The 21,710-nt window shown below is 39.0% G+C and overlaps 1 protein-coding gene across 1 annotated transcript; it reads left to right on the top strand.

Annotated features, from left to right (window-relative positions):
* Window positions 1-20,035: 20,035 nt before the first annotated feature.
* On the top strand, window positions 20,036-20,986 carry LOC137269871 (uncharacterized). The gene has a single exon (XM_067803709.1). It carries the CDS (start codon window positions 20,036-20,038, stop codon window positions 20,984-20,986), a length of 951 nt encoding a protein of 316 aa, XP_067659810.1.
* Window positions 20,987-21,710: the final 724 nt, after the last annotated feature.

The raw sequence follows: 21,710 nt of genomic DNA on the forward strand, positions 1-21,710 counted from the left end.
GGGTGTGTTGAGCAAAGGAAACACGGTTACAGGCTCCCAGTGCCCTCAACCCCCAGACTCCCGTCCTCCACCGACACAGGGTCGCAACCCACGGCAAACGGGTTGGTGGACCAAATATCCCCCCGGGTCCACAACGGGGGTGTCGGCGAGCTCTTCGCGTTACCCAGCACCCACCACGAGGAGGTGGCTCGCCACGGGCGCCTTTAGTGTTTGTAGGTACACTACCCCAGAGTGGATTGTGTCCATTTAAATCTCCCATTATAATACAGGGCTTCGGGAGCTGATCATATAGAGCTTGAAGATCGGTTTTGGCAAACGCCGAAGACGGTGAAATATAAAGAGAGCATAGTGTAAACGCTAAAGTAATTTTCACGGCAACAGCCTGCATATTAGTACTAAGTGGAACAGGGCTTTGAATAACGTTTTGTCTGACTAGAAGGGGATGATCCTCCAGTGGCCCTATCACCCGGAGGTGAAAAACAATGATATGCATTAAAATGACGAAGGTCAAATGTATCTGTTTGTTTTAAATATGTCTCTTGGAGACATATCGCTGAAGGTGTAAAATCTTGGACTAATAGCTGTAATTCATGTAAATTAGTCGGACTCCTCAATCCTCTGCAGTTCCACTGTACAATATTATTGGAATAAACTATCTTTTGGTGGGATTTAGTGGGATCTACCCCGCACTCTTTTGGAGGGCGACAAGCTATGTGCCCTAGAATGGACGTTTTCAGAAACGTCCATGTCTTCAAGAGACCCATATTTATTAAACAACTGAATTTCATTTTGTGACCCTTTAGGAGCTCTGCCACTTTGTTGTTTTGAAGCATCAGGCTAAGGCTTCGGTTTACTTTTCACGGTCTGTTGGCTATCAGCTGTTGATTGAGACTTTGAGTGTGACTGAGATGATGATTTGTGATCAGAAGAAGACTTTGATGTACTAGGAAGTGATTCCTCAGTCTGAGATGATACAGCAGGGTATAAAAGCTGTGGAGAATCGCAATTTACCCAAGTCAAGGTAGTTTGGCATCCTGTGGATGGTTTTGTTATTTTAGAGGTAGACTCCGGTGATGTTTTTGCTACTGTAGCATAACTTTCTGGAAGATCAGACCTCTTTACCAGTTTTTTTGCCTCAGAAAAGGAGATATTTTGAGTAGACTTTATTCTGTTTATCTCCATTTGTTCTTTCCAAATAGGACACTGTTTCGAAGACAGTTGGTGTACTTTTTGAAATCACTGTCACAGTCTTCTGTTGTGTGTGTTTTCTCACCAAAGTGAGCACACACAACAGACAATGTGCAAGTATTCACGCCATGTCCATATTTCTGGCATTTAAAACACCCGAGCAGGCTGGGGATGTAGGTAGCCTGCCTTCACTGATTTAGGAGCATTTGGACATGAAAAAGTAAACAGATGGGTATTAGTTGGAATGTTTCATTGTTTTTTCGGGTTGAAAAGCGCTTCACATACAGCACACCTTGATCTTTCATTTCTGATGCAATGTCAATTTCGGACATATCAGCAAACAATCGATCACGATCTCTGATGATACCTTTACTAGTGTTCAAGGTCTTGTGAGCAGAGACCGTGACCGGAATGAAAGATTCAATACTCATCAGATTGGATCCTTGTTGTTTCTTGCTGCACTCAACTAGTAGCGCACCCGAATGTAAACGTCTAATGTTCTTAACATCCCCAGCAATACCTTGAATACCCGTAGATAATGTGAAAGGGTTCAGCTTTAATGGTGTCTTGTCCGGAGTCTCAATAAAGAGGAAACGTGGCTAATACTCAATCGAGAGAGACGGTCTGTGGTCAGTATCAACAGGATCAATTTGAAGTGGACGTTTTGGTTTTTTTTGTTGGATACTTCATAAGCCATGGTTGGTGTCACATGGTTCATCATCCGAGCTCCCCACCCACCACGGAGTATCACAAGGACAATGCTAAAGCAAGCGGGCCTCCAGCTTGCAGCACCAAGGATACCCGGATGATATACTCCAGTAGAAGAATTATAAATACTCAAACTATCAGATTGGCCCATGAGCCATCGCCTTCTGGTATAAGACTCTAGGCAAAGTTCCTATTAGAATTCACAATCAAAAACTTACACATCACAAGTAGTGCCAAAGCCGAAATTCAAAACAATTCCAAATCAAATTTGTGCAATGACACATATACAGTCCATGCACAGGGCTTGGCATGACCAGCCGATTGGTTGAATCGGGCCCATTCAACCACCCGTCTAGGTGAAGTAAGGGCCAAAGTGGTGTGTTGGGCAATGGAACGCAAATGCCCTCAACCACCAGGATCCCGTCGGCCACCGACACGGGACGCAACCCACGGCAAACAGGTTGCCCAATTTAGTCGCCTCTTACGACAAGCAATGGGGTGCTGTGGACACATTCTGCCCCGGTTCCACACGGGAGAAAAATTCACCAAGTTAATAAAAAAACAAGAATAATATGACTTGAAAAAAACCCAAAATAATTTCAACCCCAAATCATTGTCAGGTTGGTTATTTCCTGATACTGATAGTCTGTCGTACAGACCCTATATATCCAAGAAAGTCGACGCAAGTCTAGAAAATGTGGCAAGTTTAGATTTCCACAGCTTCTAAAAATGAAGAAAGTCTCGGGGCTCCATTTCATTATATTATTTATTTTCACTATGAACGTTTTTTTCAGTAAAATATGTTTATTTCAGGGACTAGCTGTTAGTCTAATTTCATGACAGACTATTCTGTGTCTCAAATTACACTTTGGTGAAATGAAGACCAAAATGTTTTATGTATCTCCTTTGAGCAAAGAGCATCTAAGGCAGACCCGAAACAACATCGTGGAACTAATAACTTTATTTCAACAGTAATTAACATTTCTCGGCGGTTGACAGTTTTGAGGTGATCCCTATTTTCTGGTGATCCGGAACTGACTTAACCGCGTGGTTCCATAAATTGCTCATTTCACCGACAATATGGCAGATATAGAGAAGATTTTTGTTGCTTTTTACAGGTGAAAAGTATATGCATGCAATGGATTGTTAACATGAAGCAACTTGATGCTGTTCTTATTTGAGACGGACCGTTCCGAATGAGTTACCTTTTCCTGACGTGCCAACGATAACTTACGACGCGATGATAGGTATCCTCGTTACAGGGCGCACAAGTAAACTTCTGGTTCAGGTCAAGTAAAACAAAATATATCACTTAAGGAGCACTGTCTCGGCTTTAAACTGAGAGATTGAGTGAAGAAATTCATGGAGATTTACAGTTTCTAGGGGTTAATGTATGCGGCAGTGATCCGGAATAGCCGTGATCCAGGATACCGATCTTTTGGCGTTGTTCAACTCAATTTGTTTTCTATACTTGTGAATTAATTTGTGCATATAACCACCTGTCTCTGTGATTTGCGCAAGCAAAGAGTTAAGCTCATCATCACTGAATCCGTCTTCAATAGCAGATGCAAACTTTCCAGGTGCAAAATCGCCGTATTCCATTAATGTATCGGTTGCTTTGTTTACGTCGGCCATGTTGGTGGGCAGACGAAAATAGTGCATTACCGTAAACCATGTATAATTACTCACGGAAAATCAGAAATCTGTATAATGTGATTATATACCTCTGAATGACTTTGATTAACCAATCACAATCCAGTATTTACTGAAGTCATGGTAGAATACATATTTTACTACCAGTAGAAAGTAATTGTAAGTCAGTGAAAACAAAGTTAAATAGCATTCATCCCAAGACAGGGCGCCGCCATTTTTGAAAATCGTGAAGTCAAATCCATTTGAATTAATGAGATTATGTATGGTTTGTTCTCATCAAGTTAGAAAATCAAAACTACATAGTTATGTGTTTGAATCATTACCAAAAGGAGTTTGCATGACACAGCCTGTAACATAACCTAAGCGAGGTCGGGGTCGAAGTGAACATACTGCGCGATAAATTTCTTCACTTGCTAAATTTTCTTGGTTTGTAACGTTCACTCACCAGTATGTAGACACTTGTCAATATACGTCTTTATACTTGGTCTCATAATCCTAATTACTTTATAATCATACTTGTATGCATTTTGAAGCTTAATAAAAAGGAGCGATCTGCGAATGTATAACAGGAATGCAATATGTAGACATTTCATATTTTGCCTATATGAATCATATTTCGCACGCACGCCCTAGTGTATGTCGTCTGCATCATTACACTTCAAGACGAAAACAATGATTCTGTTGAAAGCTACGACAACTTATTAAAAACAAAAATGCAAATATCAAAATTAAAGTTATAGGAGCAATGTCAGGCTATTACCTTCTTCGAGGAATGTGTCAATCAATATCCACAAAAGCAAGTGATATATAGTTCACCTGCAGATTTCCCAAGTGATGTGTCTTTTAACAGTCTAATGAAAACGTGATGTATCGATTCAGGTTTTTCATTTTGCTGTATAGTTTCATTGGTTACCCAAGATAGCAAACCAGGCAATTAATTGCATAATGTGCGTCATGCTTTTTAAAAAGTTATTTAGTTAGCCAATAATGAGCAATCAATCAATGTATTGGCGGTTAATCCTTTGAAAGAAGGGTTTTGTTTTACATAGACACACACGACAGCGTGTATTCAGTATAGATTAGTATATGTACATACATAAACACTACCTTTTGACAAACCCCGCATTTAAATCCCAATAAAACTAATTAATCAATCAGCGTGTTATCGGTTAATCCTTCGATCGATCCAGACAAAAGAAATGCCAAAAGGGGGCCTTTGTCGGGTAATCTAAGTGGCGTTACCACTAATTATACCTGTTATAAATTCATTAACTAAGCATCAAGTGAATGATGACAAATAACGTGTAGGTTTATATCACCTAACACGGATTACAACCTAGCGACACCAAGTGATTTTGACAGAATCGTCTATGAAAACAAGGGTTGTAACTCGAAAACTAGGCAAAGCAGGAGACAAAACTAAATGATAGTAGATTGTGAGAACATATAGCTTTCATTTTTCTCAACAGCTTTCGCATTTTCAGGTTTGTACAAACCTGTAAACGAAATAGTTTAACCCCTGAAATGGAGATGAATACTGCACAGACCCTCATTTCTATACCCACTATTACGCCGCTCTGATTGGTTGAAATTTCGTTTGCGGCTGAGAGTTGTGCACTGTTGACAAAAAGGTCGATTTAAGGTAATTAAAGATCGAAATGAGCAGTTTTAATGACGGGGTTTCATTTATAACGATGTCAGCAAGTGATTTTGCACTTGCACCCTATTAGAGTATATGTGACCTTTAAGACTGAAACTACGTTTTGCTTCAGAATCCGAATGGAATCGATGTCGGGACTTTACCCATTCCTCCACGGAAGTTCCTGCTGGTTTCCATGAGTTTAGTATTTTGTAGCTTCCATCCCAGTTTGCAACTTATAACCTAGCTGGTGTACGGGAAACCGAAACTGAATTTACCTCCTCTTCCACAAAAGAGGTTGTATTTTATGCATGACACATATCAAAGCGGGTATTTTGTACAACTGCATAATGGTAAAACCTTAAGGACCACAAATAACAAAACAGAACACTAATTCCTTCAATGGTTGTTTACGTTTAACAATTTGCTGATAAACATATAATAATTGGAATGTTCACATCAATAAAAAATGAAATTTCAAAATCATTAAAAATGCACTAATAAATAAATAAGAACAAAAAGGGAATAAATAGCATTGAGCGTGGAACGTTTATTTTTTAAATGTTTAGAAATAGAGTAAAGTACAGTAGAGAGACAAATGAGAGGACATACTTCCTGAACTTGGGTTGGACATTTGATGACTGATAAAGAAGATTCTAGATGTGTTTCAATAAATAATGAATGTGACTTACGGAAAACTTACATTGCTTCAATAATGTCTCTTATAAATGGACACTAAATTCATGAAATGCTGGTCATTGTCTATTTATCTGAGAAATTATCTCGTGAAAGCCATAACTTACTTTCTGAATGTTACAAAAATCATGCTGACATATTATGTGTACAGAACTATGGATAATCCAATATTATCAAAATAATGTCAAAAGAAATAGTTTATTTTTCATTGGAGGTATCAATGAAAAATAACAGAATATGTACACAGACTCTTTAAAACGCTTCAAGCTGTATATTTCAAATTATAAACGCACCTGTTAAAAAGTGAAGGTTCTCTTGAATGTCAGCTTTCAAATCAAGAAATTGCATTAGCTTGACTTTTTTTCCCTGGTGGGTGAAGAATACCAAATATTGGCACATTGACTTGTGATGAAACATTTGATCTGTGAAGAAAATGATCCAAGAAGATTTGCATTTCAAGACACCTGGAACTTGAAAGACTAAACGTTTTATTTTCATTTTGCCCAGAGAGTGGACGCGGTGGCACGCTTTAGCACATGTCGGCAGCCAATTGTATGAACAGCCAGATGTGACTTGATTGATCCTGTATTCCCTAACAGTGAATACTCTCGGCAACCCCCATTCCCCACCCTCACGCTGTAAATCACTCCTCCTACCTTTCCACTTTATGATTCTATGAATGTGGTCACTCAGGACATAATTACAACGATGGTCTAGCGTTTTTACAATGTGTTGATGTATTGCTATGCGGCAGATCAATAATGGCCATGATATTACCCTGATTAATGCGTGCTATATGAATGTACATGTAATATATTATGGATATGTGTTGATTGGACAAACATCATTTAGAGCTGAATCAAAGTGTTGATCTAGTTGATCTCTAGATTCCTGCACTCACTGCACAGGACTCAGTTAATCTGGTTCTTTAAAATTCAACAGCTCTCGGCTGCCCGTTGATTAGGCGTACTGCTTTATCACAGCATCTGCATTGCGTGTACACTCCGTGCAGCAATTAGAAAGCTACAGTGGATCTGAGAACAAATCATTATGAAACATACAAAGGTGGAAGACATTGGGCAGTGTGATATAAACACGGTCTTCAGACCAGTCAAGCAACTTTTACACTTCAACGGATTTTACCTTGGAGACGAGAAAAGTAAATCTTCCAAATGTGCATATATATTTCTAGGAGTTATCTGTAAGAGTCTTGTCGTGGTCAATGTTATCAGATATTGCTCTATATTCCTTGTGGAGAGGAAACTGGATGGAAACTTGATGTCATCACTTGCGGTATTGGCATTCTACTTGTATATTGCATATCTATCCTTGGCGCTCACATTTGCCATTCCAAAACATTTTCCAAGATTCCAAGAACTAATTGGGACATACGTATTGGAGTATGGTGCCTCTCCATATTTATTGACAATTACGCATAAAGTACGCACATTTCTTATAATTTTCACCATGGCCTATTTGTGTGTCATTGTCAGTACATCCACTGGCCTTAGCCATTCGTTTCCAACACTGGAGCGTCATATGACCCCATTCAACGGCTATCAAGGGGCCAGGAAAATCGGCTCGCTGGTCTTTTATGTGTGTATGCTTATTGTTGTGAGCTCACAGATGGTTTCGGCTATCGTTTTGTTCAACGCCACCACAATATGTCTGATCAAGGAATTCCGAACACTGTCCAACAAACTAGAAAAAGATATGGACCAATTTGAAAGCATCTTTGGTCACTTTTGTCAGAGGCACAAACGTCTGTCGTTGATATTGGACGAAGGGAACGCTGTAAACAGCCACTTTGCTTTTGCTACTTATGTGTTCGGGATACCGATGATCTGTTTTCTTCTCTTTGGACTTATCCGAGGATCGTTTCCATATGATGAATTTTTGTTTTGCTCTGGGAACCTGTTCAGCATTGCAGCACTGATGATCCTGTTGACGGTCCTGGGGTTTGTTCTCACCGATGCGGTAAGACGATTGATATGCATTTAAGATCCTTAGTTTAGTACGATCTCTACTTTTTAGTGAACCACTTTGATCTGTTATATTACAGGTTGTTAATTACGCCGGCAAAGCTAACTTTGGAGCAACCTCTGTATTCCTGAAACTGGTGACTGATACTTGATATATTCCCAAAATGTTAAATGCACAGGTTGACTGAAAACTGATGTATTGCATACGAATCAGTGAAAACGAACCTATGCCTTTACGCTGGGCAGAAACCTTTAACAGTATATTAAAGGGGAGATAGTTTTATGGATTCCGACGTCTTAATGGTGTGTAGCGGTACACAACCTGCGACGTAAAGGCACTCCACCTTACATTGCTTTGTTGCAATGTGAGACTGACAAGGAGTCGTCTCTAGTCTCGCTGCAACTCCTTGACAATCAAACACTGCAAATATCAATGAACTGTTTTAATATGTACCCCAACGGAAATGAAAGAAGCCAGTCTTTCTCCTGTAGTTGTTATGTTTACTGTCAACATCGAAATGATGACACAGGCCAACTTAAATAATATATCCTCATCAGGTAGCAGATCCGTCAACCCGCACCTCATATGATAATATGGATTGAAAAAGTAATTATTAGATTCTTTATTCCCGAACACGGTAAAAATAACGCATGAAGAACAATGGTAGTGTTGCGAATATTAGTCTGTTACATCTTACGAGTAAAACGGTACCTGCTCCACATGTTGAGAAATTAATCTAAAAACTTCCTTTCGTTGGTTACAAGTGAATGCATGGGCGGATCCAGCCTTTTGAAAGGGGGGAGCGGGGTTACACTTTTTGTCATTTCTTTTTTTCAGTGGGGTTGGGGGGTGTTGATTGAGAATCAGAACATAACCGTGGAAAAAAATGGGGTGTTGCAAATCTACTCCTGGCTTCCATTTGTCCACTGCCAATACCAGTCAGCACCAGTTAACTACTGGCTGATCCGTGAATGGTCCGCCTTTGTTATTATTTTACCTTTCTTGTTCTCACACGTCGATATATCTGTTGGCACATAGATTGTCTGGTGCACACTCGATTACGCACAGACCGCAACCATATAACTGGAATATCAACAGGACCAGATGAGACAGCTTGTGACTTTTTCAAGGCGTCTGAAAGTTGCATTATAGCGTTATTAATGAAACTATGCAATGCGTTATTCTAACAGAGCATTTCCCCTGAGACTTGGCGAAAGAGTGTCATCTGCCACTTCCATAAACCTGGAGGCACACTGGACCCAAATAATTTCAGAGGTATTTCTTTGATCAACTCAATGTATAGAATTCTTTCCTCAATACTCGACAGCAGATTACAACAGTGGTCCGATGACAACATAATTGCACACTGCCATGCAGGCTTCGACGGTTATTCAACTTCTGATCATATATTCAGTGTACGATCTAAGGCAATCAAATATTTGTCAAAAAAGAAGGGGAAATTCCATTGTTTGTCCACAGACTTCACCAAAACGTCTGACTGCATTTATCAGAGTTGTTCAAGAGCTTTAATAACATTGGTGTGAAGGGGAAATTATGTAATATATGATCATTTTGTGTTTGAGTCAGAACTGATACTGGATTATCATCTTATTGCAACTGTACAGGCACAGGGCAAGGGTGTATTTTAACTTTGATTCTCAATTTTTACCTTGTATGAATCAGTTATCACAAATGCTAGAGAATAATAGTTGAGGAGGTATATTTATATCATCACAAGTCAAAGATGTCTCCTATTTGTTGATGACGTCTCACCGGTTGTCTGATAGTGCTGTGCAACTCCAAAGGAAGATTCATGTTGTTGAAAACGTTCGTGCAGACACTGGAATGAAGGTGAATCTGAAAAAGACGAAAATAATGGCATTTCTCAAGAATTATATGAGAAACGTTTTCGTATTTTTCAAAGTGGAGCATAAATTGAGGCTGTTAATATGTACAGATACTTAAGTATTGTGTGTACTCCAAGGTTATTATGGACAAACGTGAAATCCTTATGCGAGGGAAGCTATTTTTTGCCAACAACAATTGTCAAAAATATTTCTGGATATTAAGTTTAATTGCTTAAGATATCTGATTATGATTGCACAATACTCTGTTATGCATCTGAAGTATGGGGAACAAACCACAGCACCATTATTGAAACTGTGCACATCAGATTTTGTTAGTCATTTCTGTAAGCCAGTTAAACTACCACCAACAACGGTCCAGCATAAACACATCTCTACAGCAAACTGATGCAGCTTCCACGAAACAGACTTCCTTACCACGCATATCCGATGGTGAAGAGTCTGGTCGCTAATTATGAAACAACATGGATTTCTCAAGGCTGATATTATTTCAATACAGATTTTTTAAATTAAGGAACGTCTCTGTCTCATTGTCATGCTGCTGGCCTTGTTTTCATCGAAGATGAACTCCATGTCTTATTAATATGTCCCAGATATTGTCAAAAAGAACTGACTGTCAGAGTCAAAAGGTGTTTATTGTATGAAAGGACTCCAACCTATGTGTAGGGGGGTTCCAGTGATAGAGGAATATTTTGTATATTTACAAATATATTTATGGGTATACAATTCGTTTTATAAGAAGATCTCTTTTTGCTAATACATGCTTTATATAGAAAGACCTCTGACCAAGAAGAGTTTCATTACTACTTTGTAGCGAGGATATATATGCATACAGGGGTTGTTTTGCCAAAAATGGCATATCTGTGTTTAATAAATTTCATTTTTATCCCTACTCTACATAACACTCCTGATGTCAGTTACCCTAGTATGTTTTCCCAAACTATCGAGATTTAAGCATATATTGTAAGCTAATTTTTGCAGACGTTGTTCGTGCATATTTTGAATATAAAACCAATTTTATAATTTTTCGTGAGAACTAGCATACAGAGGAAATCTACCACATTCACCATTTACCATGCAGTTAGGTGTCCTTGAGCTTACATTGAGGTACTTTAACATGCTAAAAGATGAACTCAGACTGTATACAATCAAAACGCTGAAAACCATATTTCAGATCCATATAATAAAATGAGTTGAATCTGAGTAATACATACCTTACGATACATTAGGTGTCATGATTTAAATAGATAAAAATTGTATTAAAGCCTTTTTTCCACGTAAAGCTAGGTTTTGTGCGCATTTATTCATGTTCATTTTGTTTGAAAACAAAAACCCTTTGAAACAAGATGGTTGACGTGACCGGTCGCATGAGAGATATCTCTCGACTCGAGTGGATCATCTGAGTATGCAACGACAAAATATCGCTTAAACATTTTGCAAGTGATCTTAATAGCATATACGAAAACGACAGAGAATCTCTTGAGCTGAATTATGCCTTCTAAGGACAGAAAAAGGCGGCGAGGATCCAGGGCGGCAGGATCCAAGACGGCGAGGAGCCTAAGTGAGAAGAGGAAACCATCAGCATCCCCACTAGACTCACTACCGCCGATAACACCAAAACAGACAACGCTAGAAGGTGTGTTTTCGTTTGAGACTAGCACCCCTCAGCCTAACCCCAAGGGATCAGAAGCCGCTACCATTAAGTGTTCGAACGTCCCGCCATCTCAACACTCAGACTGGGCTGCGTCCGTTCAGGACGACACAGAACACAGTATCTCCTACCCATCGACCCTATTCAAGTTCAATAACGAGGCCTCTCAAGATGTCTTGACAAGTAAGTTGACAAGTGCGTTGATGTTACCCCAACTTCAGGAGAAATTCAAACAAGTGTTCATGTCAGTGGTAAAGGACGTCTTTGAGGTTGTACGAAGGGAACAAATCGAACCTATGAAGAAGGTGATCGAAGAACTGAGGACAGAGCTAAGGATGAAAACGGACGAACTGGAGCAATACGATCGTAGAAATTCCCTCAGGATCAGCGGGTTACCGGAGGATATTCACGAGGAGGGCACGGACATCGAGAACATCACAATGGATGTATTGAGAGGACTACACCAAACCCTATCTCCTTCTGACATAGACAGGTGCCATCGAGTGGGGAGAAAATCTAAGGACAAGCACGGGGACATTATTGTCAAGTTTGTGAACTACTTTGACAGAAACCAAGTGATAACCAACAGGAGGAAACTTCGCGATATACGGCGTAACGTGTACATCAACGAGGACTTAACTAGACACAGAAGTCAGCTATACAAGCTAGCCAGAGAACTAAAGAAACAGGGACGAGTCAACGTGGACAAGAGATGGACGTGTATATATTCTCGAACAGACCGAAGGACGTACCCGTGTGATTCACGACGAGTCAGAGCTCGATCAGTATATGAAGTAACCGTGTTCTAGTTTTGTTCTTGTGATGTGTGCTAGTCAAAGATGTTCGTGGATTGTAAATATGACAAATGTAAGTAAATTTGAAATCCACATTTAGTCTTTTATGTCTTACATTTATCTTCTGTGTGTAAATTTCATTGTATATAGCCCTACCTTTTATGATTCCAACTTTCTCATTATCTGTACCAAATCTGTTATTTCTCCTCAGTATCCTTACTCCATCATAGTATCTAAGCACAGTTTCAGATCTGCATTGCCCTTCATGCGTATGTCACACTTATACATGTATGTATCCCCTATTGATGACACCTGGTCCGCCAGTCACACTGTGGCCACATTCTATGTACCAGTCTGTTTAAACAATGGGTAATAACGTAATGCAACATCGTCTGGCGATCAGTGTATTCAATTGTGTCCGATTTTGCAAACAACTGCCTACAAATGTAAAACATGCGTTTTTCAACATGAGTGGTAAATCGTTCACAAAAGTTTTTCTCGCTGAACTCTCCTGTATGTATACTATCTTAACAACCTCGTGTAAATCAAGCTGTGTGTTAGTTGTTCTTTGTCTGTTGCAGTCACAAGCTGTCAATATCAATGTAGTATTACATCTGCTATTGTTAATTCAGCTTGCAGGAGACGTAGAGTTAAATCCAGGACCATGTTCACGTGCAGACTATGACACATCGCTTTCAATCTTCCATCTCAATGTGAGAAGTGTTCGCAACAAACTGAATTATCTGTCTGAATACTTATGTGAATATGACATTATTTGCCTAACAGAAACCCATCTGGATTCTGATGTTGGTACTGATACGCTCAAATGGGTGAATTTTCATGATCCTATACGGAAAGATAGAAATGCTTTCGGGGGTGGGGTTATGATGTATATTAATCACGCTCTCGGTTTTACGAGATTACGTCATCTTGAAAACAACTGTGACGAATCCATATGGGTCAAATTATTTATCCCACAAAAACCGCTAGTGTTATGTGTCACTTACAGACCACAGCACCAAGATTTAGAATTTTGGAATCGGCTTGATAGTAGCATTGAGACGGCATTAGATATCTCGGATAAAGTTACCATTGTTGGCGATCTCAATGCAAACCTTTTGTCGAATAATAACACGTATCTGCACGATCTGATTACCAGGAAAAATCTGAAAAATCTTATTAAGGAGCCAACGAGAGAAACTAAAACAACGAGCACACTGCTTGATCCCATTATTATATCTGAAGATGTTGATGTTTTAGAGAGGGGTGTTATAGATTTATGTCAAAGTATCAGTGATCACAAAGGTACATATATCACTGTTGATAATAAATGTTGTAAATACCAAGTTAGTCTATAAGAGAAAAGTATTATGTTATGAAAGAGGTGACTATGAGCAACTCAATGCTATGATTAATGGGACAAATTGGAAATACATATTTAGTCGCTGCAGGAATGTTAATGAAGCCTGTGCACAATTTTACAAACATCTCAACCGCTTTATTTCATTGTGCATTCCTTCCAAAACGGTCACCATTCGACCAACGGACAAACCCTGGTTTAATTCAGAAATTCGAAGGGAATGTAGAAAAAGAAATAGAATGAGAACAAAGGCTAAGAAAACAAACCGTCCAGTAGATATCCTGGCTTACAAGAAACAAAGAAACAAAGTAAATAATATGAAATGTTATGCAAAGGATTCATTTTATGTCAGTCTTACAAACGATTTTTTACTTGATTTGTACTGCAGTAATAACAATTCCTACTGGAAATTACTTCGGTTCTTGGTTAAAGATTCAGGATCCGTCACTTGTATTCCGCCTTTGAAACAAAATGTTGCAGATGAAAATCCAACCTTATTCACTGATATGCAGAAAGCAGAGAAACTTAATCAGTATTTTCAGTCTATACCTAGTATTAACGAAGTAAACACTGATATGCTATTCTTTGACAAACACACTGGTTCTATTTTAGATTGTGTAACTATTTATGTAAATGAAGTGTCTGATATAATCAAATGTTTACATCTTAAAAATGCTTCTGGCCCGGACAGAATCAGTAATAAGTTTCTTAAAAATATAACTATCGACCTATATGGCATAATAGATATCCCCAAATGTTCTTGTGGATATATTTGTGAAAATTCTTATCATTACCTATTTGACTGTTAACTATATACTCAGAGATTTACCATGATGGCTAATTTACGCAGTGTTACCAATGTTACTTTAAACTTTGATTTACTGTTACGTGGCAATGCAGATCTGACTGATCATGCAAATCAAAACATATTTAAAATTGTTCAAACATACATTTGTCAATCAAAAAGATTTTCTTCATTATTGCAATTGTCCCAATCTTTCTCATCTTTCTGTTCTTGTCTGTCCATCTTGTATAATGAATGTAAATGATATTATGTAAAGACTACGGAGAAGGTGTTCTAAATTGTATAACTTGTACCCAATCCTTTTCTCACGAATGAAATGTGTTTAAAACTAAAACAAAAACCCTAAGTAAATATACTGATTGGACACATTAATCCATTGACCATCAGAAAACCAGCTTTCGTTTATGGCCACAGGACCGCCCTCCTAAATATTACATTTTCTGTTTCGCTTAAATTAACTGATACCTTCCAGTCTTCAGTATAGCTTTCCAAGATTGTTAATGGATTTTCCAAACCGACCACAGTAAACGAAGCTAAAATAACGTCAGCAAAAAAGGAGCATTAGGCCTTATACAAAATCTAGGTACATGTGAATTCCAGGTTTTCCACCTAAATTGATGAAGAAGAAAAACAGGTGTTGACTTAAGCAACAACCTTGCCTTAAACCAAGTGGACAATCAAATGCAAATGTACCCCCCTCCTTGCAACGCACACAAGATCGAACGTTCGAATGCTAATCATTTTCTCTTATAAACCTGTTTTGCGTAAACACAGCCGTAATTTAGAACGACTGACCAAATCGGTTTTTTTTTAAATCTGCAAATGCTATGTACATCTTTCTTTTTGATAATGCTTTTTGGAGCAGTGCATCCTCAGTAGGAGAATATGTCTTTCTAAATCCTGCCTGGGATTCAGGAATCTCATCCCGCATATTCACCCAGCTGAGTAGTCTATTGTTCAAAACCAAAGTAAACGCTTTCCCCACGATAACCATTACAGATATACCCCGATGATCATGTGGATCCTTTCTCTTTGGAATTATTATAGTGCTTGAGCAACTGCAGGAACAAATTCCATATTCAAACAGAATTTTCAAATATTTCATTAGAAGTGGATACGTTTCGAATTTAGAACACTTTACCATTTCTATTTTGATTTCGTCAGGTCCACCCGCCTTCCCATTTTTAAGATGGTTGCTTCTAATATTTTCTGTTCAGCAACCGAACTGTCTGTTACAAGCTGATTTACTTCTGCATAGCAATCATTGTCGGAATCTACAGTATCAATTGCGTCGTCGAATGTCGAGTCTGATATCCCACCGTTTAAATATACATCCTTCAAAAGTTTTAACCATTGAGTTTGAGGTATGTTGTTTCAAGAGGTATTTCTCTTTTTCTTGTAAATGACGGATACTTTTCAATAATGCACACGGGATGTTTATAGAACTAACTTTTCTTGTCTGCGCATTCTCATATGAAACCTATATTTTCGGTAACAAGCTTTACACTTTACATTACTATTTTAGCAATATTTCCTTCAATCATAATTGCTACGATTCACTCTGAATCTACGAAGGTGTTGACGAGCATTGCGCCGCACATATTTCTATCTGTATTGAGAGTATTTGTCCGGTGTTAGTGATTGAAATCTTTCAGCATACCATTCGCTGAAGTCCATTAAGGTTCTACAAAGTCACTCATGGCTCCATTAACAATTAGTCTTAAAGAAGGTTTGTTTTCTGCTACGTTCGATAAGAAAATGCTTGGAAAATTATCATTCCAGTCGTTTCATATTAAATATTGTGGACCACTATCATCGTTCATGCTAAGATTAATAGGGGAAACATACAAGTTAATGCAAGAGCCAAATGGTCAGACTAATGCCGATCCCCAGAATCTTTTTAGGACGATATACTGGAAGAAATCAGGCGAACGAATAAAATAATCATTGACACTGGAACACCATATCAATATTCCTCTTGTAAATAGCCATATACTATCCCATTACCGATAACCAATTACATCAACGCACAAAAGGTATGTTAATCTTTAAGTTTTGATTGTTTATATATCTAAGTCCTCAAGTTTATTTAAACAACAGTTAGTAAAAACATGGGTATACTAAGGAGAGTGAGTTTAGCTGTACCCTGCTTTTAGCAATATTCCGGCAATATCACGTGGGACACCAGAAAATGGGTTTCACACATTGTATCCATGTGGGGAATCGAACCCAGGTCTTCGTTGTGAAGAACGAGCGCTTTAACCACAAGGCTACCTCATTGCCTGGTATACTAAGGAGAGCCTTCAGGTGGTATATATGTTTATCAAATTAACGTCCTCGTGAAAAGCAAACAAAGCTTTTGAAATGTGTATGCATATAACATTTGTAGTTATCAACTTACAAAACTTGCTAATGGGCAGACACACACACACACACACACACACACGCACGCACGCACGCACGCACACACACACACACACATATCTCCGAAAGTCTTCCAATTCATGTTGTAACACATGTTTCGAGAGGTCACGTAATCTTATTTTTTGTATTGTAGTCTATAAAGTCATCACCTCCTGATTTGTCACAAAGTCCGTTTATATTCCATCAGAAACGTGAGACAGTTACGTTGCACAACTTGTGTTCAGTGGGCATAATACCGGTGCCACTGCCATCAGTACCCAGTGAGATACGATCCAGGCCTCAGCCCGGTGGTTGATTTCGACCTCGCTTGCCGTTTCCTCGTCTGATATCTCATACGTTGGTGGATCCGGTTGCTCCACTGGTTGAACGCGGTACCCTTGAAATGGTAATCAAGAGAAAGAACGCATATCTGGACCGAGTGACCAATTTTCCCGATGTGGGGACCCACTCTGTCACTTCCACGTACAGGCAGCAGTCGGACGGCCATTCTTCATTATCGACATGGTCGTTGATGAGGCGACGACCTTTGTCCACGCACCCACTAACAGCACAATCCGTCAGCTTCAGTCAATGACCTGGGCCCGTCTCGTCCCCCTGACTAGTCTACCTGGTTGGTCAGCCTGACTGACCATATCAATCAGGTTTTATTCCCACGGCCATTACACCACGTTGTGCAAGGTCACTAACCCATGTACATGTACATACGCCAGATCCGCCGTCACAGGGACGTGTTAAGTGACATCTATTGATAGCGTTGAGAATTAAGGGTCCTGCTTCTAGGGCTGTTTATGATAAGAGGGGATTCACCGATGACCCATGCACATATACATACGCCAGATCCGCCGACAAAGGGAAGTGTTAACTGACATCTATTGATAGCGTTGAGAATTAAGGCTCCTGATTCTAGGGCTGTTTATGATAAGAGGGGATTCACCGATGACCCATGCACATATACATACGCCAGATCCGCCGACAAAGGGAAGTGTTAACTGACATCTATTGATAGCGTTGAGAATTAAAGGTCCTGCTTCTAGGGCTGTTTATGATAAGAGGGGATTCACCGATGACCCATGCACATATACATACGCCAGATCCGCCGACAACGGGAAGTGTTAACTGACAGCTATTGATAGCGTTGAGAATTAAGGGTTCTGCTCCTAGGGCTGTTTATGATAATAGGTGGTACATCGAATATTTGCTGAATACATTAAACAGACAAACGGGATAGAATTTCGGTGCACTTTGGGCATTTTCTTGAACAAATAGATCGTTTGAATATATGAAGTTTTAAAGAAACTTACTGAAATGACTTAGTATATGACACTAACACCAGATATGATTTTATTGTGATTCTTAACACGTACGAGTGTGTTTCTACCTTAGATTCCTGGTGAACATGAATTATGCCTTAACAGATGCAGAATGTGCCATATATCTTGTTGGCTTTACTTGCCCACTATAGTATTCAGTGACCACTTGAATACTGCACCACTGGTTTGCAACTGTTTCGTTTCCACCACCAACTCAGTGTTTGGGAAATAAAAACCCAAACATTCGAGAAGAATGACATTGTGGTTTCAGTCCCCAAAAGATACGTAATATTTTAACAAGCCTGATTTCCTCAACAGTGGATTTAGACATACACATTTATAATTAATAAATAAATAAATAAATAAATAAATAAATAAATAAATAAATAAATAAATAAATAAATAACAAGTATAATGGCACTTGTTGATACCTTCCTTCGTTAACAGTGGTATAGTCTGAGCTAGTATGTTCTGTCACACACTCTTGCATTCTGATCATAAACGAAGTGCAATAATCTTGGACCCGATTTCACCTCAGCAAATTACATTGCAAGGTAGACATATACACCATATGATCTGTGACTTTCATCCAAAGCGTAATCACACATCAACGACTACAATAAACATGAACATAGGGAATAAACATAGGGAATTTACAAGAAGTCTTTACGTTGAGCACTGTTGTCACATTGACCCGCGAAGAAACATTGATTTGAGAAGAAAATGTTCAAAAAAACTCGACAATATTGTCTGTAAGAAATTTGTCTTTCTGTTCCCTATATACCTAAGCTAAGAGTACTCACATGCTGTTATAGATTCTGAAAGAAAATGGTGCTTAATGGTATGAACAACATTGCTTTTCTGTGAACCAGATTGCCCACTGCTACCATATGAACCCGAAAAATGTGAACTCCTGAGGGCATGTTGAACTAACTCGTACCCCTACGTACGGGTTAATTCACCTGAAGATACTGAATTATTAAAGGTAGTCATCGAGAGGTAGCCACAAGATTGCACTTACTTTTCAACACACTACACAGACGTTGTAACAACTGCTTAAATTGTACTTGCACGAAACAAGGGTCTAAAACAGGTATGGTATTACGCAGGGAATACAATGAGCTTTTCATGCCTACCTATAGGTCAATGCGATATATACACATACAAATAGTGTTATATGCAATGTAATGCATGTGCAAACTATGAATCATGGCATTTTAGTCGAGGAGATGACTTCACGAATATGTTTTGTGCCATGCTGCATTACATTTTCGGTCGTTGCTCTGTGTGAAACATTTAAAGGCACCTGGAAATTTCAAACTAAAAGTAGTTTCTACTTTGCCTGGAGGATGTATGTAGTGCCAGCCAGATGTGACTTGATTGACCCTGCATTTACTAACAGCGAATAGCACCCTCATCCATATATTTACATTGCACTTCAAGCGCCCTAATGTCATATACCGTCTCTGTGAATGTTCGTATTGTGCTGTGTAATGCCGTCAGTTCTTTCAGTGTGACGCTGATTGAAAGGAACATTACATCCCATCCATAACACTGAGGTTTTATGATTCATGTCACTATATCAATAACTGCAACCATGGAATAGTGTGTTCAAAATCACAGATGCATTATTGGGCTTTCGGCCCTGCGACAATCGATCATTACAGCGATATTACCATTACTAATGCATAACAGGCATGTACATGCAATGCATTATGGATACATGTCGACTGGACAAAATGGATATGAACCTGGTGTTAAAACAAGAAGGCTAAATGTGAATTCCTCTCACTGAAGAACAGTTAAGTGGATTGTTGTGGACTCTGGCCACCATTACGCATGACACTGTTAATCTGTCTGTCGCATTACTGCACGCGCAGTGCTTTGTTACAGGATCTAGATACTCTAGGGACCAGGCCATATACTGTTTGCAAGCTGCAGTGGATCTAAGAACGAACCATGAAACCTACAAAGGTGGAAGACATTGAACAGTTTGATATGAACTCGGTCTTCAGACCTGTCAATCAACTTTTACACTTGAACGGATATTACCTTGGACTGGAGACAAGTAAATCTTCCAAATGTGCATTTATATTTCTAACTGTTATCTGTAAGACTATTGTCGTGTGCAATGTTATCAGATATTGCTCTATATTCGATGTAAAGACGAAACTAGATGGAAACTTGATGTCATCTCTTGCGGTATTGGCATTCTACTTGTATGCTGTATACCTATCCTTGGCGCTCACATTTGTCATTCCAAAACATTTCCCAAGATTTCAAGAACTAATTCGGGCATATATATCCGATAATGGTCCTTCTCCGTATTTGATGACACTGCGATACAGAGTACGTACATTTGCTATAGTTTGCAAGCTGCTGTATTTGAGTTTCATGGTCAGTACAACGATTGGCCTTAGCAATGCTTTTCCAACACTGGAGCGTCATATGACACCATTCAACGGCTATCAAGGGGCCACGAAAATCGGCTTAATGGTATTATATGTCGGCATACTTATTGTTGTGAGCTCACAGATGGTTTCGGCTATCGTTTTGTTCAACACTATCACGATATGTCTGATCAAAGAATTCCGAACACTGTCCAAGAACCTTGAAGAAGATATGGACCAATTTGAAAGCATCTTTGGTCACCTTTGTCAGAGGCACAAACGTCTGTCGTTGATATTGGACGAAGGGAACGCTGTAAACAGCCACTTTGCATTTGCCACATATGTGTTCGGGATACCGACCATCTGTTTTCTTTTCTTTGGACTTATCCGAGGATCGTTGCCATACGATGAATTGCTGTTTTGTTCTGGGAACCTCTTCACCATCACAGCTCTGATGGTCATGGTGACTGTTCTGGGGTTTGTTCTCAACGACACGGTAAGACGCCTGATATGCTTGTAAAAAAGATAATACCATGTTTCGCCTATAACCACTTCCTTAACGAAACTCTTTGATTTGTTCAATTTCAATAATTTGTTAACTGCGTCGACAAAGTTTATATTTGAGGTTTCTCTGTAAATAATTTCAGATTATCAAGCGATTGTGTTTTATGTTAGTTAATATCCTGCATTAGGAATAAACGTTGCATTTAGCGAACCTTGGCGTTTGAAAAATAACATCAATCTTGTGTGAACCTTCAATTAATCTTTTAAACAACAAATACACTTCCTTTGTAGTCTGCTCGCTGACAGTCGATCAGGGAACTGTTGTTCCTATGTTCGTGAACATATGAATTTCTATCTTTGCTTCGTAGGCCACTCCATCTATCAGAGCTAGACATGACTTTTCTTGGATCAAAGTACTTTCAGAAGTCACAGTACTACAGCTAATCGCATCCGGACAATATCGCCGACCCCTGACCCCATATTTATTTTACACTACTAAAGTCCCTAAAATGCGGTCATGGCCTGTCTAATTTGCATCGATATCCGTATATGACCGAAAAATTGTAATTGGTAATTGATTCAACTCCCAATGTTTAAAAAGTAAAGAATGAAAACGATTAACAACAATTTCTGACTTGCTTCAAGGGTGGTCCATTAACTAATGTGTTATATACGTGGAGAAAGCGAAATTTAAACCTTACATAGAGTAGGTGAGTGAGTGAGCTTAGTTTTACGCCGCA

The sequence above is a fragment of the Haliotis asinina genome, unplaced genomic scaffold (genome assembly GCF_037392515.1).
Source record: "Haliotis asinina isolate JCU_RB_2024 unplaced genomic scaffold, JCU_Hal_asi_v2 scaffold_17, whole genome shotgun sequence".
Classification (NCBI taxonomy): domain Eukaryota; kingdom Metazoa; phylum Mollusca; class Gastropoda; order Lepetellida; family Haliotidae; genus Haliotis; species Haliotis asinina.

Coding starts and splice junctions, on each gene's coding strand:
- LOC137269871 (XM_067803709.1), top strand. CDS start 20,036: ATGAAACCTACAAAGGTGGAAGACATTGAACAGTTTGATATGAACTCG.